This window comes from Zingiber officinale, chromosome 4B, assembly GCF_018446385.1.
Source record: "Zingiber officinale cultivar Zhangliang chromosome 4B, Zo_v1.1, whole genome shotgun sequence".
NCBI classification, from domain to species: Eukaryota; Viridiplantae; Streptophyta; class Magnoliopsida; order Zingiberales; family Zingiberaceae; genus Zingiber; species Zingiber officinale.
The window spans coordinates 82026105-82054076 of NC_055993.1; the positions used below are offsets into that span (position 1 = coordinate 82026105).

Below are 27972 nucleotides of genomic sequence, written 5' to 3' on the forward strand. Positions count from 1 at the left end.
AATTTCCAAAATTTGAAGTTATAAAATTTAAACATACAGAATTCTTCAAATTTTTCATTTGCTATTTCAATTTTTTATTTTTTATTTTTATTTTATCGAAATCTTCTAGTGATAAAATTTTGCTAAAGTTCCTTTTAGCTCTTTATTTTCTATTAATAATTTTTTATTATCATTTTCTAATTGACAGGAATTTTTTGATAATATTTTAATAAATTTAAATAACTGGTTAGGAGGTAGAGACCATACCTGACTTACCTTGTCGATCTCATTATCTGAAGCTCCTCCTATAGTGATGCTTCCTTCTGATGTTGCTCCCCCTTCATCGATGCTCTCGATGCTCATCTCGATTGTATTTGCTTCACCATCTTCTTCGTGAGTTTCCATTAGTGCAAGTCTAGCGTAGGCTTCAATCTCTGATTCTGATGACATTTCTTCCCATGTTGCTTTAAAGTTCTTGTGTTTTTTCTGAGTTGGTCTTTTATCCTTGTCCTTATCCTTGTTTTTCATTTTTTGGCAGTTGTCTTTGATGCCTTTCTTCATTGCAATGATAGCACCTTACTTTTCTCTTTCTTCTTTTGGCCTGCACTTGATTGAACTTATTAGCTTTCAAAAATCTTTTAAACTTCCTTACCATGAATGACGTTTCGTCATCGTCGAAAGATGTTTCAGAATCTTGTTCATCTATTTTTTCCTTTAATGCAATATTTTGCTTTGACTCCTTTAGATCTGCACATCTAGACTCATGAATTTCAAAGGTAGAAAATAGATCTTATAAATTACTTGCCTCTAAATCTCTAGAGATGTAATATGTATTTAATCCAGGCACCCGGACCGTCTGGATGCCTGGACTTGGTCCAAGCGTCCGCATAGTCAACAACATGTTGATTGTCCATTTGTCCTCCATTCCGGTTTCGTTCGCTTGGGTGATTTCGACCATTCGAAATAAGGCTCACCCGAACCTATTTTTCGACCTTCTCCTCAAGCAACCTTTCGCTCCAGCTTCTCGTCCATTGGGAACGTTTCGTGCTTCCTTCTCATCCGCCAACGTACTATTTCACAACACCTCGTTCCTCGGACGCACCGAGCCCGTCGACTCTTTCCCGTGTCATCCTTCTCACTAATTGTGTCTTTCACTCGACTTCTTGTGCTCCTAAGTTTGTGCACACTTAGACACAAGGATCAAAACACAATAAGACCTAGCTTGACTTGGTTGATCATATTAAAACTACCACGAGATACTTACAATCACTTCTCGATTTATCTTAGTTGCTAGTGCAAAATTTTTTTAGAACCAGATCGATTACCTCAAGATAAGTCGGTGTAAATTGAATATATGATGTCAACTAAAAAAAAATATTGTTGATAAATCCATTTTTTTTTATAATCTAGATATCTAGCTCATGTGACTAATCCTCTTAATATGAAAATTTTCCCATGGCTGTCAAGTCAGAAAGCACAGATTAGTCATGACGAATAGTCAATGTCATAAGTTTGTCAAACTCCTCAAATGTAATATGCTCTAAATGAGATTTGAAGGAAGCCCCTCCCACCTCTTACCATGGCACAAAAGCCCCGAAGGCGTCATTGTAAACTTCTATAAACATTAAACTAGTAATTTGCTAATCGACTATCTCGTCGTTATCACTGCTCGGATATGATTCTTCAGCCTTACAATAACAAGTTTCCGATTCGATAAAGAAGTGAGCCATGGTCTAAAGCATTCATAATAAAAGATCATTCAAATAGTTTCATAATTGACATTTAGGAAACAGATCTCCATCCATCACACATTTTTCATTTATGTTCAACAGATCCAGCTGAAGCAGCCACGGCCCTGAAACAAAAAGGCAAAAAATCCACAATTTGTAGCAATCAAGCCATTAACATGCTATTATTACTCAAATCCATGTCTCATGCAGACTTTCGAAAATGCACAAAACTTTCATAGAAATACACATTCAAACAAGATCGTAGCAAGTGCAAATAAACCAAATCTGAATAGTATGAAAATATTGATATTTAAATTAAACATATATATTATAGTCGAATTCAATTCAAAGCTCAAAAATATAAATAATTTTAATCTGAACACGCATTTTAGTTTGAATTGTTCAAATCTTATTAGAGTAGAATGGAATTATAATTCAAAACAACTTAAATTCGAGCTCGGTTCTAGTTATTTGGACCTTAATTTGAGTATATTGAATCGGCTCACGAGCGACTCGAATTTGATAATTTTGAATACGAAATATTTTTCAAGCCAGCTCTATTCGTTTGCTTTCCACCTCTGATAGTAATGGAAGTAGAGTACTTACTTTCGCTTCAGTCTCCATCTGAACTCTAGGCTGTGATAACTTGTATGGACTCTCGAAATTTCTTCGAGCATGAGCTACCTTTCCGAAGATCTCTGTATAGTTCTCGCCGGGCATGGGATTCTTCTCATCCCATCCGTCGAAAGGCGGCACTATCACATCGAACTCAGTCTGCTGGCCAGAAGAATTATCATTACTAATCTTGAGTTTCCTCTCTCATATAAAACAGAATTCTCTCAACTAAAGCAAAAATCTTACTGTTGCATGAATTCTCTCAACTAAAGCTCTTGAATTATGCACAACCTGTTGAGTAGGTTGCTGTCTATTGCTGTTCCGCGGGAACTTACGAAAGTGAACTTCATTGGTGCGCACCGGAGGCGTTTGGGTTCGTCGAAAGCGAGCGCCGACATTGCCTCTGGTCTGCTTTGTGTTCTCAGGATTGCCGGAGTGAGCTTCTGAGACCTCGCTGTCCTCGTTTGGGTTCACACGCAAAGAAGTCTTTTTTAGATTCTGCTAGAACACAAAAAGTTATGAATGATCAAATCTTTGAGTTGAAATCCATCTCTATGAAAATTGGGTTTAAAAAAAACTTTGGAGAGCGAAAACTCACCGCCATTGTAATATGGCTTGGGTTCCGAAAGAGCACTTGTAGATGCTTCTCCAAAATGAAAGGGAGAGATTTTCACGACAAAGAAAGGGAAGGGAGCTAATAAAAGGGCAAGACTGTCGCCGATCGGCAATTGATTTGATGAATTGCTCAACGATAAAATAATTACCAACATGATAAATCTGAGTTCTTAGCTGTGTGAATGGATTTGTTAATGAGGAAGATAATGATAGAAGAGATATAAAGAAATGATTTCTTTAGAAATAGTTCTACTTCTCATCATCTTCTCTTCCAATTCATTTGTTGATTTAAAAAAGTTTGGTTTGGGCTCCATTGATGTTAGTGGTGACCATCAAATAGTTTTGATACGATTGTTTATTTGTCAATTGTTATCTATTTTGATAGATTTTTTTTCTCTCCATTAGGTAATGATTTAGTGTTTAAATTTGAGGTTGACTTTTTTTTTTAAAGAATGTTTAAAATCCATAAATTGTTTTTTACGATTTAGTGTTTTAAATTTGTTTTTTACGATTTATGTTTTAAAGAATGTTTAAAATCCATTAATTCATGATTTAGTGTTTAAATTGATTTTTTAAAAGAATGATTTAGTGTTTTTTACTCTTTTTAACTTATAATTTAATATAATATTTATGGATTAATTAATATTCAACTTTAGAAAAAAGCAATTTCCTTTCATTATATATAAAAATATAAAATAAACAAACTTAAATATTACTTATAATAAAAATAGTGCATAATTTATTAATAAATTTCCTTACCAACTTAATCAAAACTCAACTTTTATCTTTTACATTAGTTTTATATTTAAATACATAGAGAAGTATAAGCGGTTGTGGATGACGTCCGACATGGATAATCTGAAGCAGCTAAAATCTAATTTTTTTTAATCCCTCTCTTATATACGTGCAACAACTCTCTTCTCTTTCCTTTGATTACATGCAAGGTGATGTTGCTTTTTACAAACCAGCACCCAACAGAAGAACAGGTGGCCAACGAAAAACTTTTGTAGGGCCAAGTTGATCGCCTAGGTTTGTTGTTATCTGATTCATTAGAAAAGGAGAGAAAAGAGAATTGTTGTATGCAGATAAGCGAGGGTTTAAAAAAATAGATTTTGACCGCGTTAGATTGTCCAAGTCGAATGTTGCCCACAGTCGTTCACATAAAGATGTGCAATATATATATATATATATTTATTTATTTATTTTATGGTGCACAATTTGTAAGCACCATATGTATTTTTTTTTTTAAAAAAAAGTCTTTAGCTTTAATATTATAAGCCAAATCCTAAAGACTAAACCATAAATTTTAAACCCTAAACTATAAAAAAATATAATTGCTACTCACAAGTTGTATTATTCTTATAGGTGTGTGTGTATATATATATAGGGGATTTATTCCACTACATGGTAGGAGTACGTGCTTGCCGTGTGCGGTTGTGAGGGAGGGGGCCACATGTCAAGTGCCCAGATGGGCCACTCCCCCATAGCTGCACACAATAGGCATGCACGTCTGCCATCCAACAAAACACTCTTTATATATATATATAGAAGGATGATATGTTGCACACTCATTTGTGAGCACCCCGTGAACACCCAATATTTTTTTTTAAAAAAAAATCACTTCTTTTAACCTAAATACTATATTCTAAATTTTTTAAAAAATATATTAAATGCTCACAACATAACATTATATATATGAATGATACTGCACATTTATCCGTGAGCACCTAATGTTATTATTATTTTAATTTTCACTTCCTTTACTCTAGATATTATACCCTAAAACTTAAATCCTAAAAAAAATTACTAGATGTTCACGAATGGATATGCAACATAACACTAAATAATGATCGGACATTCCACTTGGGTTATGCGTCTCAATCGCGTAACACGTCAAACATACGGGGGTGAGCAGCATATAACCCCCCGTGTGTGTATAGGGAGTTGATATGGTGTGCCCCCTATATCAATGGCATCATCCGTGACTCTCACATGTCAGGGTACCAGAAGTGATTCAAGCGGCCTGTCACAGACGGCGCCGCTGATAGATATATATATTGAGCAAGAAAAAAAATCGAAACCATGTTCTGAAATTTAAACTAATAGTGGTCAACCATGATGTTGTATGACATCCTTGTAAAAAAAAGTCAACTACCAGATACATAGATTTGACTTCATATTGTTGTCCAAGTAGCATAAACAAATTGACATTAAAAACTAAGAAGTCCTCCATCATTAGAGGCCTAATACTAATCACTATTATTTTTTTTTAAATTAACAATGTAAATGCTGTGAAAGGCCAATACATAGACATCCTCATCATCAATTTAATCTGATAAAGAATTTGTAATAAAAAATAAGCTGAGGAATGATTTTGCCTAGTCGAGACAGTTGTTTTGACTAAACTTATTGAAACAATCAACAATTCATGACAATCCTCACACCAGCTCATAATAGCCAGTTAGATTTCTTACAGTTCAGAGAACATATAAATAGATGTTTTAAGGAAATACAGGATTGATAATAAACAGAATCAACTCTGACAGAGATTGCACAACTTACCAGAGAAAATTGCAGTTTGTTTTCTGAAAGATCAGAATTTCTAGGAGAATAAGCACCGGTTGGTCTTTACTATAATACAGCTTTGATTGATCTTGATACAACCTTACAGTTAACAAATACAACTGTAAAGTTATGCTAAAAAAAAACACCTGCTGCAATGCTGTTGCACTGATGTCGCAAACTTCCCGTGCCCCTTGGATGAGTACCAGATCAGGATGCCAGATCGCGTGAAGCAGCATTCATTTTTTTTTTCTTCGGTTGTATAATATTATATAATATACCATACACGGAAATGGGAATGGAAACATAGTATGGTTTTGCTTCGGCCCTACAGTAGACATCTGAACCTACCCGATTCTATCTGCCCATTCGGCAAGGGAATTTTCATCAAGCTGTTCAATTTAACAACAGCCTCAGGCAAATTATCGGCATCCACGCACATCTTGGCAGGGAAAGCAAAGAGAATCTCATTAACATCTTCTTCTAGTTCAAGGGAGAACAGTTGGTTGAACACCTAAGGCAGCAATTTGACAGGAGGTCTGTGTCAAACTACAAACACCATTGCTTGGATGGTAAAGAAACACAAGTGTGCAGTTGGATCTTACCGCTTTTAACCTTAAAATAACCTTCTCTTTTATTGCTGCTGATCGTGACACCAAGTTTATGATGAAGATGCCTCCTTCAGAGAGGAAATCCCTTACCGACAAAAGAAAGGAATCTTCAACAAAGTCAGTAGGAGGGCAGGATAACCCGGAGCTGGAAGCAGTGTAATTCAAAGTCAGCAAAACAAACCATATGTCAATCTGAAGAGGAAATGAATGGTCATTACCTCAAATCGGATGAATCTGCATCTATGATAAGAATTTTAGTGCCACTGGTTTTATTTTCATCTGCAGGAGAGTACGTAGGTGTACCATTCACTGGGAATGATTTGACAGCATCCACATCACGAATAAAATGGATTCCATCAGCAATGTGCACCTAATTGGACAAGAAATCACTAAAATAAACAATTTCCACAATTCAGTGAAAAAAGAAGAGGAAAAAGTAAACATATGCTATGGCATGAGGGAGATTAAACTAGGGTTGTCACAATCTTCTCCCCTAAAGTTTGGCACAGAATCATCCAACTCGATAATATGTGATGCTAAATGGTAACTCTGCAAACCTTTACAAATCCATCATTGTGCCTAAGATTAGGTTCACTCCAATACTAGTTGTCATTACCCAAGGTAGATGAGAGAATCACGCGTTAACTTGATGGGCCCTACCACAAATCCAAAATGCTTAAGTTTATGGTAGCTCAATTATCTAATTATAAACCACTACATTAGCTCAAAGATGTTGTCTGGATCAAAGATTAAACTAAGGTGTCACTACTTATCATGCCAAAAAGGAATTATTTGCATCAAGTCCAAAATTGGTTTGCAGATTAAAGAGCTCAGTTGTGCTTAGTTGCAGAGTTAACACAAGTAAACAACAGAATATTCAGGAAATCATTTGGTTTTGGAAAGCAACATCATGGTGTAAATACATAGTACTTCAACCTTTAATTGGTCATCCTCGACAAAGCTGAAATATTCACTCGCCAAATCCAAGACTATAGGATCCAACTCCACCACCTTCAACAAATGGAAATCAATAACCTGTCCTGAAGTCTCTTGATAACTTGTTGCTCATGAAGTTCCTACCTCAATTTGCAGAAAGGGCAGGCAAGCACGAAGAAACATGGGAAGAAGCCCAGCTCCAAGCCCAATTATGTAGGTTCTAATCTGTATATAAAAGATTGCTTAGAAAGGAATGTAAATTTTATTAAATGAATATAAACTAAAGTTAGCCTTTCACATGGGTACTCTACCTTTTTCCCAGATGATACAATATGCTCCAAAGTAGTAGCTATAAGAGCAAAGCCAGAAACAATGCCACTGTGATAAAGACTAGCAAGGCAGCTATGATCAACCTTCATGCTCTTAGATCCTAAATTTTGGTTAAAAAAAGACCAAGCTTTAATAAAAAATGAAGCAAATATAATCTGTAAATTTACAATCTTTTAGCAAAAAGGAGAAATTCTTCTCAAGATTATGGCTGCAGCAGAGGAAGATTTGGAGAAAAAGATGCGCATCAGGCTGTTCCCATGTATGCCCTTTTAACATTAAGGTTTTACTAAGCCAAAATACGACAAACTACAAAGTACGAAAACATACACAAACAAATTACCATGGATCAATTTATGGGATTCACTTCTTTTCTGACCACCCTTTTTTCTACTTCTTGAAGATACAACCTTTCCTTTTTTATTTGCAGCAGACGGATTGCTCTGAAGTATATTGTCAGATAACAATGCTTCTGATTGCACCAAACCTGAGCTTCTGCCAAATGTAAGGCGACGAAACACTTTAAGATTTGGTGGATCTTCCGCAGCAGTGTCGTAGATCACATCTTCAACAATCATATGGCCAGTTACTGTTGATGTGACCTATGAGATTATATTTTATATAAATGGGGGAAATGGTTTAGACAGAAAAACCAAAAGAAAGAAGGTACCATACTGTAATCACAAGGAGAAAATATTTTAGGACCAGAGGAACAAATAGGTATGAAGAAAGGAAAAGGTAATCATTAAAAAAAAAGGAATGTAGAGAACAATAATAGCAAAATAAAACATCATAAGTTATATGGGTGGTAAATATGATAACAGGGCACAATGCACAAGTAAGAAATGCACCATGAGCATACGTGACTAAAAATGCAGAACTATGCTATTATATATTCTCATGAATATTCTCATTCTTGGACAAAGCGTGCTTAAAAGTACGTGAAACTTTGATATAATGTTAATTACTTGCAACACCAAGAAATTCACATTTAACAACTAGTTAACAACAACAAAACAAGATAAAATTTATTTAAGTATAGATAATGATATAGTAGGGGATAGAGCCCAATGACATAAAAGGATCCATATAACCGACCCCACCTAATGGGATAAGCATTGGTTGTTGTTGTAAACTTAATGCATATGTCAATTTCAAATATCATTAATCAGAAAAATATTTGTATTAAATTGATTAGATTTTATGATCTAATACTCTAATCCTACAATCTGGTCTCATGAAACCCTCATTGTCCCTTGGAGATTTTGACAACCTTGATTGTATGACCTCAAAGAGTTCATTTATTGAAGAGTAATAATAGAAGAAAAGGTAAGAAAAGTACGTCAAAATTGCAGAAAATAAACAGGAAGTAAAACATTATTGCATTATACACCATGTAGGAAAAGATTGGTCTCCCACCTCATGGATGACATCCCTCTGTTTGATGCCATCGCCTGCCATCATGAACCTAAATTAATCCAAACAATTTTGGCATGTGAAGGAATTTCCAAGCCCATTAAAAAACTGAAATTTGACATATGGCACACAAGAAAGGGGAGAAAGTAAATCACAACCATCCTGAATAAGAATGCCATAGGAAGTATAAAAAGTTCATTTTTTCCTTGTAGCCATGGAGGTTAGAGTAAATTTAATTCAATAAAGCAATATAAGGTCAAATGTCGAACTGAGACCAACCAGAGGAAGCACAAAATGAGGAAGAGGGCAAAAAAGTAAGTGATTGTGAACTGCGACCAGCCAGAATCAAGTTGCATAGGTTAACAGTTTCAACTTTACTAGGACTGAGACTGCCAAAGTTCCTTATTTGATCAACAAAACTAGCAAGCATTTCACCTAACAGATATATCATGAATTTTGAAGAGCATGCAAAACCTATAAAAATTGGATATTGTGTCCAAAAACAATGCGACCAAACAAAGAGAAAAGGCATTTGGATATTCAGTCATAGGAGAGATTAGAGTGATAAGTGCCGATGAACAACACAACAGATTAGTATTGGTTATGAAGGGATGCATAACTAAACATAAACTACTAGATAATTCAGGGTACTCAATTTTCCACCTGCTCATAATGATTATGAGATGCATTGGCAGTACATTACACCATTATGCTTATGCAAGTCAAAAAGGGTTACAATATATATATATATATATATATATATAGTGGGGTTTCCCTCCAATAAATTGTGCACTTGTGCTGACTGCTGACCATACTAAAGCTCTCCAATTATAGTAATAGCAAAGTGACAATGCCCCAGAAAAATCTATTGACAAGAAAAACACAATCATAACAATCAGATACTAGTGACCTAAACAACTACCAATCCCGGTAAATAGAAGTAATGGTACTATTAGTATCTTTGGTTTACAAAATAACTCATAACAGATAAAAATGGTACAATTACAACACATCTGATATTCTCATTTAAGTTTGGGGAGGATTAAAAATTCCTATATAGAAGAGAATAGTACAATCAGGGATTTCTGAAGAAGACAATGAGGATAAAGGCAATAAAACATGCTTGAAATCCTTCAGAGCAAGAAGCAATGAGCAAACGTACGGAATCAGAGTTTCATCTTCTGATCTTTCAGGTGCCAAACCTTTAACGAGTGGAGATAAATCCTTCTGTAGAAAATACAATTTCATAAACAGTAATGACATAATAAGAATCCTACTGATACAAGAAAGACCGCTACGAATTACATCTTTTTCAGAAAGCATTACCTGGATCTCATCCATGCTAGCACCAGTATGCCTCGAGTCCATGAAAACCTACAGGAAGTAAAAGCAAGCATCAGTAACAAACTAAAGACTTTCAACCTATCAAAAGAAAGCAAATCATGCTAGTTGTTCATGCCTATTTATAGAACTACCATAATCAGCCGAGCTGCCTTTGAACTTTCAACGATGAGCCATTGTCCTTCTTCTGAAGAAAACAACCATTCATTTGCTCGAGCCTAGAATGATTCAAATAGTCATATATATGAAGTAGAGAGCAAAACCAACTGCAAAAAATGCATTCCAATGCAAAAATTGATATCAACTGTAGATAAAGACCAAGGTTCACATCTCAAGTAGCAAAGAATGTTCCCTAACCAAGCTTCTGAAGGTCATGGTAGAAATAATCACGTTGACTCTAAAGTGATGACCAAGATAGACTCAAACAACCATGAAATATATCTGCATATCCATGCTTTGGTCAAATCGGATATGTAATTCTTTGAATCGCTGTCTAACATAAATGAACATTTAGTTATTTATCTCTATAATGGACTCAAACAAACATGAAATGTATATCTGCATATTCAGTCCATTGTTCGAATTGGATAGGCAATTATTTGAATAGTTGTTGGAGACTCAAATGACAGATATGCAAACATGATAATTCAAATATTGTTTCCTATCTCCAATAATGTTTTGGTAGGTCCCTAGCCATTTAGACCGCTGAAACAGTAGCATGGGAGACAGCATCATTCTATTTTCATCTTCTACTTCTAAGATCCAGTACTCTTCGAGATTAGAAAGGGTGTCCAGATTGTACAAATATTTCCTTCAAGCACATTCAAAAACAAAATACTCTTGCCTTCTCAATAGATGAACTTTATTGGTTTTGTATTACCAAATTTGACAAAATACAGAAGTAAATGCTCAAGGAAAATTATGCTCCAATACTTTTTTGTCATCAATTACGGATATAGTGTTGCAAAAGCTTTTAAAAAAAAAACCATGGCTCAAACTTACCTTAGGCACAATAAAAACACCACAGTGGTATAACAATGGTTCTGAATGTTGCTTAGAATCCAAGAGTATAGCTTTATAATGGTAAAGTGAACCATGATTTCCTAGGATAGTTTGACACCTTCGTCCCGGGAGAAGTTCCTTTAAATTGCCTCTAGCACCTAATTGTAGGTCTTCCAAAGAATAAACAATATCATCACCAGAGGAATACTGGCTGCGAAGTTTATTCTCATTTTCAACAGCATCAAGTAAAGAATGTACCTGAAGCAAGAAATAAGAACTCCACATATCACATTTTTCACAAATTGTATCAAGAAGGGACACAGTTTCTTCTAAGTTCTAATACCTGCTCTCCTTTAAGATTAATGGAATGATGTTCAAACAGTAAGCTAAGCTGGTTTAGCACACCCATCTTGCCCTTTACAGCAACTAACAAGAAGGTCTGAAAGGCTGACTTGCTGCCAATTTTTTGTGGGATAATAGCAATACTTGTATCCCATCCAAATCGTAATTCAGTAAATAGCAAAGCTACATAAGAACATTCAATTTATTCAGGTTAGTCTACAAAACAATGAGAAAAAAAAATAACATAGAAAGGTATAAATAGTTAGACTCAAATATGGATTGCCTAATGGAAACAAGATCACAAGATATATAATCGGCTTAATAAAGTATCAAATTAGACCGAGATAATGACATCAACCTAACCTATAATAGTTTGAAACGTTTGAGTTTGAGTTCAACTTACCTAAAACGTGAGATTCTGCTAGGGTCAGACACAGAAATTTTCCTCCTGACTTAAGCACTCTCTTAACCTAAAGAATCATGTGTTTTAGGCAATTTATGACACATTCAACTTAATAGAACATGAGAATCATATGAAAACACGCATAGATTTGTTACCTCCTTCAGATATTTAGTGCCGAGCTTTGCTCCATGCTCTGGTTCCATTAGTGCATCCAATCCTCCTTTATCAAAAATTACATCGAATGTCTCTTCTGCAAACTGGATTCTAGCGAGTTAACCAAAAGCATTTTAAAGCTATATAAATTGATAATTTCTGGTGAAAGAGTTTACAAAGGGAAGAAAAAAAATTGAAATCTGATCAACTTACAAGAAGGAGAAAAAAACAAGAGAATAATATACATAAAAAAATGAGACTTTTGTCGATATAGAATGAATTTAGGTTTCTAGAAAGCAAGGGGACCCGGCGCCGTATTTCAGGCACAAATCCAAGTGAAAAGAACGAGAGAGAGGCATAAATACCTGGAGTTCAGTCATGTCCATGACGCGCCACCTCATTTCAGGGCGGGAACGCACGTATCGGCGGAGCATGTCAGAGACGACGACCTTGGAAAAATCGATGTTGGTAGTGCAGCGGAACCCGTCATCGTAGAGATACTCCGAGACGCGAGAGCTTCCGCAACCAGGCACGAGGATCTGAAGCGGGTCAGCGGCGGCGGCGGCGGCAACGGTCTTGAGTTGGGCGAGAAGCGGGTCGCGGAGCTCCGGCCACTCGGCGTACCATTCGAAGGAGTCGCCGGAGCCCCTGACAGTGAAGAATTTGTCCCAATTCTCTTTGCTCGTGAAGTCCCCGAGGGTGTCGAAGATCTCGGTGGCAGCTTCTCGTCTCTTCTTCTTTTCCATGACGGCTCCGGCGACAACGCAAACGGCCGGGGGAATCGAGGTTTACCAGAATACCAGGTCCGTTAGGGGAATTAGGGTTTAAAAGGAACGGGCTTGAGAGAGTCTACTACGGCTCACTGGATTTTGCCATTTACTTTTTTTTTTTTGGTGATTAAGATTTTTTAACTAACGTTTGGAAGTTCGAATTCATATAGAAGAAATTTAACTTTATTAAAAAAAAATAATAAGTAAATAAATGGATAAAAAATCAAAAAATATTTAAATCGTACCTTTTATTATAAAAAAGACATCCTTTCCATCTGTACGTAATTTATTTTTCAAAATTATTTTATTTTTAATATTATTATAGCAATTATAAAATTATAACTATTACATAATTTTGATAGCTAGGATCCCATGCCACATAATTATATTTTGTTTGGATAAATAAATTATATATATCAAGACAAGATCATAGTACAATATTTATAGATCAATTGCATTTCATGACTAACATAATGTTAGATCAAAGAACATATATTCTTAACGTCCCATAAATATAAATTTATACACCTCTATAAATCCTCTCGTTGTCTAATTAGATCAAAAATACAATTAATTTGTTCCTAACTTTCCATAGAATGTGTATCAAAGCTGAGATTGTAAGATGCCTAACTTTAGTCAAGATTCAACCTCCTTGGACGAAATATCCAAAAATATGTAACATCGATCGATAGGTAGATATCTCCTGTTCCATATGTAATCATTTTTTTATCCCCTCTACAATGTCGTCAAACGAGGACAACCAAAGAATAAGTGTTCTTGTGCCTCCATCTCCACTTAAAGAATACACAACACTAAGCCTTCAAATATTCCTTCTTGTCTCTAGTGAGAAGTTACCTTTGAGTTGGTAGCTAGAGTGTAACTATATGTCTAGGTTGTACGTAAGACTTTCATACTATTCGTACATAGGGCTTTTAGGACTAAAACGCCTAAAGAAGTCATATGCATTGGCCCGCCCTCCATCTTTTTTTTTAAAGATGTATAAGGGTGTATGCTCCTATTGGAGTTATGATGTAAGGGTGTTTTCAGACTTTGTGTTTTTGAGTGGTTTTATTAAAACCATTGTCTATTTTGATTGTTTTGAGACTTGTGGATGGATTGAGGTGCTCAGGAGGTTGGTTTGAGGTAATATCTCTACAAGTGTAACTAATCTTTTGACTTGAGACTTATTTATTCTATGCGTGGAGTTATGTGCTTTGATGTCATTAAAATCAGTCTTTAATTGGATTGTGATTAATACGGTAGTTGGGTGTATGACAAAGCGTAGAGAGAATAGTGCTGAGTCAATAGAGGATTCATCGCTCTCTTGGATTAAGACTTAACATTCTGGCCGCTTGATAAAGATATTAGTGACTCAAAATTCATGGTAATGGGAGGAATGATTTATCATTCAAGAGGAGTCTATTGTATCTTGGAAATCAAGTAAAACAATTAATTTGGTAATGATGCATAATGTATCGAATTAATTGGGATGTAGGCTTAGATGAAGAGATTGAATTACACAGTAATCGGTTCATAGTGGTTTACATTTTATGACTGATATTAATTTTATCGCGTTGGGTGACTTAAAACTGTTGCTAGACGGTTACCTTAGTCTGTGTATGGATTTACACTGCCTTCATGTATAAAACCTAGAGGATTGCACGCATAGCACGTAGACATGAACAATGGTATCGGAAGCTAGTCGAGATAAAAATCAAATATGGATTTATTTGATACAAAGAAGAGAGAATTCGAATAGCCATAATCATAATGATTAATGGAGAATTCGAAAAGTCATCATAATGATAATTAATGAAGAATTTGAAGAGTTATCATAATAAAGGTTATAAATGAAGAATTTATGGAGCCTATAACTCTTCATCTTTCTAATTAATGAAGATCATAAATGATGAATTTATTGAGAACTTAACTCTTCGTATTCCTTGGAGGCTATAAGTAGCCATCCTCGGAAGGATGCGAGAGGAGAATTGATTCTCTGTGAGTTTCCCTCATCAACTTCTTCTTCGTTTGGAAGAGATCGTAGTGCTTCCAAGGCTTTGTCGATCCAAGAGGCTAGCACCTAACAGATCGTGTCAAGTTCGTGATCTAGTGCGCGTGGATACCGATAGAGGAGTCACACGTGGGGCTCTTATCTGTCTTATCTGTCTGTGATATTATTCACACCTATCGAGGACTCGAGGTATGTTTTATATTATTTTATGTAAAACTATATATACCACGAAAGATCCATGATTCAATATATGTCTTCTGCTGCGCTCCGAACCCAACAATAATTACATGCGCAAAAACTAGGAACTTACAAACTATGAAACTTGCACACCAAACTTGCTCACGAGGAGATTACTTATACATTGCATTGAATGCCCTGCAAGGAGAGAACTAAGGCCTTTTAATAAAATGAGGAGAAGGTTGCTTTGCTGAGAAGAAAAGAGATGGTGTAAAGAGGAAGGAGACCTTTGCCGGCACCTAAAGAAGAAAAGGGGGGGGGGGGCTTGGAAGAGGCTTCGGGAGGAAGGAAAATGTTGCTGGCGTGCAAAGAAGAAAGGGGGCTTGGAAGAGGTGGTTCAGCAAGTGGCAGAAAGAAGTGGAGGTACTATTGTGAGTGGAGTGGCAGAAAAAAGTAGAGTTACTGTTGTGAGTAAGGGTGTAAACTAACTGAATCGAGTCGAATATGTAGAAAAATTTAAAGCTCAAATTCGGCTTGAAATAGGTATATTCGAGTTCAAACTCGATTCGAGGCTCGAAAAATTTAAAATTTTTTGTTCAAGTTCAGTTCGAATTAGGGCTCGGGTTTGAGTTCGGCTTGAAAGATTCGAACATGTTCACAAATGATTCGAATTATTGTTCGAAAATAGCTACTTTAACTTATATTAATAAAATATTAAAACTCATGAGCGTCTCACGAACATTCAAACAATATAATTTGGGCTCGAGTTCAGCTCGAAAAAAGTTCAAACTGTAGGACCGTTGCGGCCGACTAGGAGGGGGTTGTTGGATAGTCCTGTAGAATAAAACAACACAACCCTTCCTAGCCGGCCATAATGGTCCTACAAGTGGTATCAAAGCCGAGACGCCTCAGAAGGACTAAGCGCCGTCTGAAGTAACAAAACAATGGCCGGAGCTAGCGACTACCCACCAGCATTCAAGGGGGAGCTTGCTTCTTGGGAGCAACAAATGAAGGTATTTCTTAACTCTGATATTGGTATTTCTTTAATAATGAAATCTGGCTATGAAGCACCAAAGAAAGCAAACGGAGAAAAGATCGACATACGCCTCTGGAACGAGAAGCAACGCGACGAGTTTATGGCAAACGGTCGGGCAGAGTTTCATATTCTAACCGCTATACCAAATAAAGATTTTGATAGAGTTGGCGAATATAAAAGCGCAAAAGAACTTTCGGAAAAGTTCTTAAAACTCTACGAAGAACCGGTTGAAGTCGTCCCCTCAATAGACATCGAGCCATCATCAGAAGAATACGAGACGGAAGAAATTACCGAGACAACCCCAACAGTCGAAGTACATCCCGAAGCTATAAGCACATCCCAGATGAGCATCGATGAAGAGGGAGAGACTTCGGAAGAAAGCAATTCAACAGGGGGAGAACCAACTACCAACGAGGTAAGTAAGGTATGGTCTCTACCCTCTGAACAACCGGTTAATTCAATAGAAAAATTGCCTGAAGATTTTTGCGATTTAAAAATTGAATTACCGAAAAAGTTTTTTGAATTAGAAAATCAATTGTCAAATTTGTCTTGCAAATTAGAAATATTATCAAAAGAAATTTGTAAATTAAAAACTATTTTGACAAAAGAATTATGCAAATTAGAAGAATTTTTCGAATTACAAATTACTCTCGCGAAAGAATTTTGCGATTTAGAAATTGAGTCACCAAAAAGGTGTTTCAGATTAAGAAATCTATTGTTAATAGATTCCTGTAAATTAGAATTTTTGTTGTTAAAAAATTCTTATAAATTACAAAATATTCTTTCAAACGAATTTTGCACATTGCTGAAAGAATTTTTTATATTGTCGAAAAATTTTATCAAGTTAAAATCTATGCTATTTGAATATTTTTGTGAAGTTGAAATTCAAAAAATAATAGAAATTAACATGATACAAATTATTTGCATGTTTAATTTCTGTGGCTTTAAATTTGAAAAAGTGTAATTTGAGAAGTTATGAAAAATTGAAATGGAAATTTAAAACTTGCTGATATAAGTATCAGTATAAAATAAATAAATAAATGCATAGAAATTTTTTTTAATGCTATCAATTTTCTTAAATTTTCTTGCATAAATTTTTGGGCTTAGAAAGATTTATTTTTGGTGAAAACTTAGAAATTTTTCAAAAGTCATTCTTTGACTTAGAAATTTTTTTCTTTAACTTGGAAATATTTTTTCTCCGAAAAACATTGAAATATATTTCTATAATTTTTCTAAGTGTCAAACCCTTAGATTATTTTTCTTGAAACCTCATTTTTATTGTGATCAAAGGGGGAGAAGGGAAAGTATAAGTCTAGGGGGAGGTAGAAAATTGAAAATTTTTGAAATTCAATTTTTTCTATCATGTTGCATGTTATTGCAATAAATTGTTTTTATTCTATGTCTATTTGTAACCCTAGCTTAACTTGGGTTGATCACACCAAAAAGGGGGAGATTGTTGGAACCCCAATGTTGTTTTGGTGTGATCAACAAGTTAAGTTAGGTCCTGCGTTATTTTAACCTTGTGTCTAAGTGTGCAGGAGCTTAGGAGCACAGGTACTCGAGTGGAAGATGCAGCTAGCGAGAAGGACGACACGCGGTGCGTCCGAGGGACGAGGCGCTGCGGAAGAGTACCCCGGTGGACGAGAAGGAAGCGTGCGGTGGTTCCGAGGGACGAAAGCCGGAGCGGAAGATTGCTCGGGTAGTAAGAGACACAGCTAGCGAGAAGGTCGGCACGAGGTGCGACCGAGGGACGAAAACTGCGGATGAGTACGCTGGTGGACGAGAAGGAAACACGCAGCGATTTCGAGGGACGAGAAGCCGGAGCGGAAGGCTGCTCGAGAAGACCGGAAGTTGGGTTCGGGTGAGCCCTTTTCCGGATGGCAGAGATCACCCAAGCGAGCGGATCCGGAGGAGAAGAACCGGACCGAGGCGGGACTGAACCAGAGAAGAAGTCCCGGACGAAAAAGTCAACAACTGTTGACTTTGGGCTCCGGGGCGCCCGGAACCCTCCGGGGCGCCCTGAGCAGTAAAATTGACCAGATCGAGTTTTGACTCGATCTGAACGTTGGGAGATAAGTTTTATCCCCCCAGAGCGCCCGGAACCCTTCCAGGCACCCCGACCAAGGCTATAAATATAGCCTTGGTCCAGAAGCTTCAAAAACGGACTCAGAACTGTAAATCCAACGCTTGTGCGCTTTAGAGTTTTAGTTGAGCTTCTGTTTTCTGCACTTCAACGCTGTACGAGGCTTCTCCGCCTGAAGGAGTTTTTAGTGAGCTTAATCTTCCTTGGATTAACAACCTCCTTGGTTGTAACCAAGTAAACCTTTTGTGCCTCGTTTTTTCTTTATGCTTTTAGTTTATCTGCTTACTTTATATATACAAGTGTTAGCTTAAAGAGTTCGAGGAAGGGTTGTTTGTTTTATTCTACAGGACTATCCAACAACCTCCTCCTAGCCGGCCCAACGGTCCTACACAAACATGTTCGAGTTCGGCTTGAATTCGATAAATTCGAATACGAATTAAATATTTTTCGAGCCTGTTCGAAAAGCTCGCGAGCCGACATGATTCATTTGTACCCCTAGTTGTGAGTGGAGAATGTACTATTATGAGTGGAGAGAGTGGAGTTGTATGCCATGACTATCATCACTTTATAAGTTTGGCATCATGGCTGACATCACTTTATGGTTCCATCATATTTTCTAGGTTGTGTTCATCCGTTAAGTTTAAGGATAGAGCTTGAGAACTGCAGGCCTGAGTGGTAGAATGGGTACAATATAGGGTTGCCCTGTAAGCTCTGATTGAAAGGGCTGAGTTGGCTAATCTTTTGTTGTTAAGTCATTTAATTTTTCTCTAATAATGTTGGAAGAGTGTAGTTGCTTAGTAAACTAGAAGGGAAAAAAATTTGATACCCATATCTTTGTGCCAATAGATATTTTCGGTGAATGATTATTCAATGAGTAAGTAGTTCTCAGGATCTTCAAGTCTGTCCAAAGACCAATTAGTGCCTTGAACAGAAAATTTCCAATGTTTAAGTTGATCGGCTAAGGTTGGTAGGGCTTTCGAATCAATGTATAGATCCAAGGGATAATCTTCAAGTTCTTCTTGATATCCTCCGACTTTATTAATATCCATTTTGATCAAGTGTCTGGCAAGTTCTATTTTAAGTTCAATCCATTTTGGAGGAGAACTGTCAACGTACAAACAATGAATGTTTCTTCTTCTTCTTTGGAAAAGTCTTCACTGGGTCTGGGTCATGTACACAGAGTTTGTAAAAGAGACCGCAGTCTATCAAAGTAAATAGTGTTATCTATCTTCCTTTGTAGGAGGTGACAATATAAGCTTTGAAGTCAATGTTGGCTTTCCGAAAATGAATAGAGTAGCTGACATTGGTACCCATACTTAGCAGAATCAGTACAAGCTTGGCTTAGATTTTGACACTTCAATTTTGAACTAAAATTTGCTTTATAAACAATAGTCATCCCGGGGAAGATTTTTATGGAAGGCTTTGAGTGTTTCACATAATTCTAGAAAAGTTTGAAAAGTAGTGTGTTCTGCTAAACCACAAACATATGAAGTGATGCCAACTGGTATTGTGTTGAGAGGCCCAATAAATGGGTTTTAGAAGCTCTTTGGTTTGCTATAGCAATGACTCGTTCTTTAAGTTTAGCCACAGTTAAGTAGTTGGGCCGATGAGGTTGCTATGATGAGGGAAGCTTATCTGAAGCTGCTTCAGTGGTAAGTATTTGAGCATAAGTTTTAGTTGTTGGACTAGAGGTTGTTGGGACTGTTTTTAGTAAAGTACTAACGGAAAAGTTAGGACCAAGATGAGTCCGAGCAACATCAAAGGCTTCCTCAAGAGAATGGAAACCATTGAAATGGGGATGTTCACAATCTTATATTGCTAAGTTAGCTTCTTCCCAAGTAGAGTATACTTCAGCTTGTATTCCAGAAAATACAATATAGCAAGAGAATTTCTTGCCAACCAACTTTTGTATTGTTATGAGAAAGTAATTAGACAAAGACATTAATCATAGCAATTTTGTAAATAGAGCTACCAAAAATTGTAGGAATATTCCAGATATTATCAAGTAAGCAGTTTTGTATATGGTCCATTTTGTCTTGGAGGGGAAATGGAATTGGTCTTCATATTGTGTAAATTGTTATAAGTCTTGATTGCCAAATTACAAGGTTTTAGTGGCAAAAGTACATACTTTTTTTATTCAGTTCATTTCCTATAGAATAAGAAGATTAATATAATAGTCATGATAATATATCAGCTAGGGAATTATTAACTCCTTTAATATGTCTCACTTAATTCTTAACCCTTTATTAATAATGGTATATGTAAATTTGAGTCATCTTTTGGTGCTTCACCATTTTCTTAATCCTTTAATTTATTGACTATATTTTACTATGACTTCACAGTCTGTACGGATGATAATTTCTTGTTTCTTAGATAAATAATCTAAAGCTTCTAAACAATAAATTACTGCTAAGATTTTATAATTTAGAGAAGTTAAATAATCTTTTTCTTTAAATTTTTTAGAGGCATGTCTACATAAGGTTTCAGAGTCTTTGGGGTCATGTTTAGATATTTTTCTAAATAAAATATCACCCCAACCTGTTAAAGAATCGATGCATCTAAGAAGGGGGATGAATCACATGTATTTAAAATCTTTCTTTTTTGACTTTTTAAAATGAGTGCGCGGTGGAAAAATAAACCAAGAAAAATAGAAAGAAAAAAGAACATGATATTTTTTTTACTTTGTTCAAAGTCTTTGACGACTCCTACTCCAAGATCCAGATCCTTTGGACTTTTCCGATAGGTGATCCACTAATCCATCGAAAATGAATACACAAATATAGAAGAAAGTGTAACAATACCTACACTTTCTTTAAGCAATAATTGACTTTAAACTAAAATTATTACCCAATACTTAGATGGAATTTGAATGCGCTCGTGCGTTGGTGTTGGTCTGTCTGTAATAGTCGGGTATAACAACATTACAGTATAACAATAGTATGAAGTCGGAGTAGCCGAAAGGTCGAGGAATCACGTAGAAATGTTGTGTCTTTGACGCTGGTTGAATGCTTTTTATAAACAACATTGGAGGAACTTCCAATGGTTCAAGTGCCTTCAATGGCGCGTATTTGATCTGAAGACTTCAACCTTTATCCGCTTGAAAGCGCGTTCCATAAGCTTTGAGGTGCCTCCAGTTCTCTCCGAGGCGCCTCTAGTTCGCTCCGAGGTACCTCCATTCAGCGAAACTTCATCCATGAGGTTATCTGTGCGGAGGCACCTTCAGCCATCTAGAGTGCTTTCAGTCAGCTTTGAGGCTTCTCTAACACTGTTCATATGAGGTTAAATTTTTGCACTTTGCTCCTACAAAACATGTTAGTTCAAATAATAAAAGGTAACATGTAAAACAGAGTTAGCACATAAAAATAATATACTATTATTAATTATATTCTGTCTTATCAAGATCAGAATCCAGTGTTGGTTTCAACTTAAATATCCAAAATAGATCTAAGTTGGATCAGCACCTACAGTCTCATTAGGGCTTGCCCTCACTAGATCTCTTTCCTTTAATGCTTACCTCACGTACCATTTATAAACTTACTTGACTCTGATCTCATTAACCCACCAGGTCTTCTTACCAGATGACTCATCTGGACTTAGTCGTTGTCAGGTTCCGAAGACTTAATTAGACTTTCTGTCAGATATTAACCTACACTACTAAAAATATAGCCTATTACGATACTTTCTTAATGACATTTAAATTTAAATGCAATTATAAATAATTTTTAATGATATTTATCAAAAAAGATTATTTTTAATATTAAAATATCATATTAGACTATTTATGGTAACAAACTTTATCAATGTCACCGTATAATATTCAAATAACCTTTCTTCTCCCAAATCTATTCTCACTATCGCGTTCCTCTCACTCATGCTCATGAATCCCTGTCGTTGTTCCTCTCCCTTTCTCCTCCTAACCTGCTATTGTCGTCGTTGCTCTTCTCACCCAACCTCATCCATCTAGATCTAACCATGGTTCAGAACCGACGGTTCGGAACCGCTTGTTCGACGGTTCCAGGCAGGTCAACCCTTAACTTTAATCACCCAAGATGGTTATGGTTCACGGTTCGGAACCGCCGATTCACGGTTCGTCACGATTCGCCACGGTAAAAATTACAAATTAAAATTTATTGAAAAAAAGAGTTTGCACTTATTTAAGTTGTCTACATATCCCCTTAGGAGAATCAAAGCCCACGTAGTTCTTTTACATTTTCACTCACTTTCATTTCCCATTCTTGTCATATTTGTTCCTTCAGTATCAAAATCTTCAACTTCATCATCTGAAAGTTGCATTCCTTGGATTCTTTTCTCCGCTTTGGTCCAATCGTCCAGTAATGCTTGGGCTTCCAATGAGTCGGGAGACAAAGTTGATCGTCGTTCATCTAATATGTTGCCGTCGGCACTAAACATCTGCTCCACAACAACATTTGACACTGGACAAGCTAAAATTTCTTTGGCGATCACGGAGAGGACGGGAAAGCTTTGAGCCTTCTGTGACCACCACTTTAAGATATCAAAATTTTCGCTATTTGCTTCATTAAAATAAAAAAAAAGTCGTAAAATAATTCTCAAGTTCCTGTGTGAAACTTGAGGATCCTCGTGGACGTTTTGCCCATTCTTTTAATAAAAGTTGTGCTTTTGTAAGTTTTAAATTACTACTAGTAGTTTGTTGTATTTCAGAAATATTAATTTGTGTTCCATATTTTGCATAATATTGATTATAAATATTATATAAATAAATTCTAACATTATATATAATATTAACGGGATCCGGAGAAGAAAAATATTTAATTGGAATTAAAGCGTCATAATATAAAGTTAACATTTCTTATAAAACTTCTAATTTAAATCTAGAATCTAAAGCAAATGCAATTAAATAAATTTCAGAAATAAAATAAAAATATTTTTTCCATTTAGTTTTCATAGCTAAGATGCAAGGAGATAAAGATTCATTATTAATATGTTCATTTAAAATTAATACTATATTAGAAAAAATTTCTAAAACTAATTGAGCAGTGGGATAATAAGCACCGGAAAGTTGTTCGGTTGCATTATTAAATAATTTTAAAATTTCACAAATACTACTACAAATATTCCATTGTTGCGACAATAAATATATATTAGTATTAGTATTTTGTGCAAAAAAATAAACATAATAATTCTTTATATTCAAATGAATCTTGTAATAATTGGTATGTTGAATTCCAACGTGTTGGTACATCACGTGAAAATTTTTTAGGTCTCATTCATTAGTTTTACAAAATCTACCCCATTGTTTCATTATAGATGGATGAGACCATAAATAAGAAATTTTAATTTTAATTGGTTTAATATAATTTTCTAAAATTTTTAATCCATCTTGAACATATAAATTTAAAACATGACATACACAACGAATATGAAAAAAAAACCCGTCAATAATAGGTTGACAATTAAATTTGGGATCATCTATACAAGTGATATTAGAACTAGCATTATCTAATGATATAGAAAATATTTTATGAGTTAAGTCATATTCTTCTAAAATTAAACATAATAATTGTGTGATGTTATGAGCATTATATGATTCATCAAAAACTCTATAAGCTAACAATCTTTTTTGAATGTTCCAAGAGTTATCGATCCAATGGCAAGTCACACCCATATACGAATGTGTTTGCCAATGATCACTCTAAATATCGGAACATAAAGAAATTTTATTATCTAATTTACTAAATTCATCATTTAAATTCTTTTTTTCTTGTTTTACTAATCTTTTAATTATACGAGTAAGTGTAGTTCTAGGAATATGTTTAGCATATGGATTAAGAGATTCTTTACAAAAATGCTCAAATGTGCATTTAGATCCAAAACTAAAAGAAAGATGTTCTACGGAAATAAATTTAGCTAATGATTATCTTAATTTATTATCTGAATATAAAAATAAACCGAAATCGGTACTACCGCTAGTTGAAGAAATTCTTGATAATTATGTTTGAGAACGGTCGAATCCATATTCCGTCGGGTGCTTCATTTCTACATGTCGTTTCAACAACCAATAGCCAGCGACGGCTTGGAATTTGTAGGAAGCATTGCAGTGCTTACATTTTGCACGCATTTCTCCCGACGGAAGAATGACATTCTCAAAATGTTTAGTGAAAATAGAAGACTTTAGAGGAGGAAGTTCCCGAACCTTAGAAGTAATTGCATTAGTACTTCCTTGTGTTTCAGGTGTCGGATTTAGAAGATGATCGATCTCATCATCGGTGGATTGAATGTTGGAGTCCTCCTCTCGCGGATTCATTATTTTCTTTCCCTTCCGAGCTCGAGATGATGTACCTCCGCGACCTCCTTCCATTATAATTGAAAATTGGAAATGAAAGCACGTAGAGAATACAAAATTGAGATTAAGAGTAGAAAAGATGTGTATGAAAATGATGAAATGAGCTCTCTATTTATAGAGTTTTGATAGTAACAGACACTAAATCATAGTCATCAATCAAAAAATGGTTAAATGATCTTAACCGTTAAAAAAAATATCCAAAAAACCCCCACCCTCCCCCAACGACTAGGAACCGTCGGTTAAATCGGTGATTCAACGGCTAGGAAACACCGATTTTCAAGCCATTAAAAAAACAAATTGGTTGAACCGGTAGTCCGCCAGTTTTGCACCAAAGGACTTGTCGGGCCAGTTCCAGTTCGACCCGGCAAATTGGGTCAACGGGCAATCGACCTGTTGACCCAGTTACGGGCCCAGGCCGAGCCCGAGCCAGACCTGGCCCGGGGTCGGGTCTACATCCTGGGTCAGGTCTACATCCATCCCTGTTGATGCTCCTCTCAACATCACTACTTCTCTCACCCACACTCACGTATTCCAATCACCGCTGTCAGGCTCCATTATGTGTCTCCACCATGATTCCTCTGCAACACTGCCTCCACCACGATGTAAGAATTTCCTCCGCAACAATGCCTCCACAATGAAGAGTCCCAACCTTCATCCCTCCTCCTCATAGGGTTTCTGTTCTCGTCGGAGGCAATGGAGGCATCGCTGAAGCCGTTGCGACTTCGGTGCTAGGTCCAGAACTACGATTGGGGACACCGCGGGGAGGATTCGACGGTGGCGCGTCTGTTCAAGCGAAACTCTGGCGCCCAGATCGATCCGTCTCATCCTTATGTAGAGTTCTAGATGGGCACGCACGAGTTGGGACCTTCCTTTGGGGGCTCAGATTCGGAGGAAGTTACACTTAAGAAGTGGATTCGAGAGAACCCTGGTGCTCTGGGAGATAAGGTCGTGGTGAAATGGGGAACGAACCTGCCTTTCTTGTTCAAGATATTATTGGTGACTGTAGCATTGTCCATACAAGCGCACCCAGAAAAGGAGCTAGCAAGGATGCTTCATATGATGCAACCAAATGTTTATAAGGACCCAAACCATAAGCCAGAGATGGCGATTGCTTTGATAGAGTTCAAAGCGCTATATGGTTTTGTCAACATAGAGGAACTTAAGGATATCCTTATCGGTGTGGCTGAAATTACAGAGCTAGTTAGTAATGATGCAACAAGCAAAATTATATGCATGAGAGAGCTAAATGTCTACGTGAATGTAAAAGCTATTGTTCAATCTGTCTTCACAAAGCTTATGTCAGCAAATAAAGATGGAATCTTAGCATTGGTTTCTAAACAAAAAAATCGCTTAGAAGCAGAAAATAAGATTAGGAGGTTATCAGAGAGAGAACAACTAGCACTACTTATGGAGAAGCAATATCACGCTGATGTTGGTGTTCTGGCAGCCTTTTTCCTCAATTATGTGAAGCTCAACCCAGGTGAAGCACTATATATTGGTCCAAATGAACCCCATGCCTATATATCAGGTGAATGCATTAAGTGTATGGCTGCATCAGATATGTTGTGCGAGCGAGACTGGCACCTAAGTACATAGATGTTCCAACACTTTGTTCAATGATCACACATAAACAGACCTTTCCTCAAATTCTTTGAGGAATTCAATTAAACCCTTTTATTACACGATACACACCATCTTTTGATGAATTTGAAGTTGATCATTGCATCTTCCATCAAAAGAGTCCATTATTGTAACACTCGTTAATTTTCTATATTTTTACAAAGCGCAAAAAGAAATAGAAGAAGAAAAAAGAAGTAAAAAAATATGCATAAATGACCTAGGCTAGGATTTGAACTCGAGACCTCTTGCTTGAAATTTGTTTAAGTAGCCATTAGGTGGTGGTAAAGCATCATATAAATAATATGAAAAAATTCCTTATATGTGGATTAGGTGTGAAGAGATACTCCAACTTCCAGTTAGTATAAAAAGGGTTGGATGAGATCAAAACCTAATCTTCCGCCTCCTCTTTCCTCTCTAGCCGAATTCTCTTCTCCCTCCTTGGAAATTTCGGCCAAGGAAACCTAGGACTCCAAGTTTTAAAGCTTTCCAAGGAGGGAATCTAAGGGGAGGGTCTCTCCCAAGGAGATAGCATGCAAAAGAAGGGCGACTCGGAGATTAAGGCATACGAGGGTGGATATTGGGGTCTTCCTTGCACTTTATAATCGTAAGATTTAGCGAAAGGAAGTAAGTACCTCTCACCTGCAGTATAAGTAGCTTCGTTAATACATGTTATGATAGGTTTTAAACGTGTTGCATGTTGAAGAATATAGATGTTATGAGATGTAAGATACCCTATAATGTTTTGGGATTAAGAGCATGCTTAGATCATCTTGGTTTGCTTCCCATTAAGTTTAGGGACTAAGAAGTATAATCAAGTGCATAAAGTGTTTCCCTATAAGTATGAGGCAATTAAGCGCACATAAGGTGTTTGGTTAAATGCCAAGCAAGTGCAAGTACAAGAAATTAATAGTCAAAAGGAAGTATTTTACTTTAGAAAGGCATGTACTGGACACAAGGTCCTTGGGTGGGCTCCTAGATCGCCCCTAGGCTCCTAGACCGCCTAGTAGTACCTTAATGGGTTCGAGATTAGCTACCTCGAATCTTATTGAGGATGCACATAAAATGGTACAATGTCGGGCCCAAGCAAGTGATTATTATTTTCACTAATATGTACTATAAAGTTTTAAACTTCATGGTTTGTCTAGTGGAGTTTCCTAAGTTGAGAATTGAATTATGTAGTACAACAGTGATAAACTCAATAGTTTGCCAAGATGTCTGTTTTTATTTCGTTACTAGCATGGTTTTTAGTTGTCGGTTTGCGTGATAAATTGGATTGAAAATACATGGCATCTACATATTTCCGGAGTACGGTTTTAGTGTGATCTACTAGCAAAAGCATGTTTAAAATGTTGCATTTTTCTTTAAGCAGTTTAAAAAGCATGTCCTCTGTTAATGCATCTTTTTGTGAGTAGATAGTACTTACTAAGCATCCGCTTATATATTTGCATTTCCTTATACTGCAGATAAAGGTAAAGGAAAGCTCGAGTAGGAGGAGGCAGCAGGAGCGGTGCTTAAGGGTGTGTGCGTGTATGGCGGAACAATGGAAAGAAATCAGAGAAATTGCTATTATGGGGAACATGTAGAACCTTAATTTTGTTTTCTCCTCTCCGCTTTACCTAAGATACTGGCACTACTTGGTTTAGGATGAATTTGACGGCTTGGCAGAATTTGGAATGGTAAGTAAAAGTGAAAAAGAGGAGAACAAGCATGTTTCGGAAGAGAAAGGGGCTCCTCCGCACGACCCGTGGCACGGCTGTGCGGGTTCGCACGGTCGTGCGCTGTCTCCTCTCGGCCAAGGCAACACGGCCGTGTGGAAGCACACGGCCATGCCCTTCCCCTTCTCGGCCAAAGGTAACATGACCGTGTGATTCCACACAGTCGTGCCCTTCTTCCTCTCGGCCGAGGTGACACAGCCGTGTGG

General features: G+C 36.5%; 1 protein-coding gene and 1 pseudogene across 2 annotated transcripts; one reads left to right on the top strand and one right to left on the bottom strand.

Moving 5' to 3' along the window:
* Positions 1-5390: 5390 nt before the first annotated feature.
* On the bottom strand, positions 5391-12881 carry LOC121975283 (eEF1A lysine and N-terminal methyltransferase-like). 2 transcript variants are annotated; one of them, XM_042526849.1, is made up of 16 exons: positions 12398-12881; positions 12035-12136; positions 11880-11946; positions 11478-11659; positions 11135-11392; positions 10267-10350; positions 10118-10165; positions 9954-10018; positions 8795-8843; positions 7719-7977; positions 7360-7478; positions 7193-7273; positions 7049-7123; positions 6331-6482; positions 6107-6257; positions 5391-6015 (listed from the first exon to the last, which is right to left on the bottom strand). In XM_042526849.1, the coding sequence occupies exons 1-16, from the start codon at positions 12776-12778 to the stop codon at positions 5830-5832; spliced, it is 2259 nt and encodes a 752-aa protein (XP_042382783.1). In that variant the 5' UTR covers positions 12779-12881; the 3' UTR covers positions 5391-5829. The 2 variants fall into 2 exon arrangements, with proteins under 2 accessions (XP_042382783.1, XP_042382784.1); XM_042526850.1 differs by having other exon boundaries at positions 12035-12143; positions 12398-12539.
* A 12243-nt stretch (positions 12882-25124) lies between these two features.
* Positions 25125-26185, top strand: LOC121978338 (annotated as a pseudogene).
* Positions 26186-27972: the final 1787 nt, after the last annotated feature.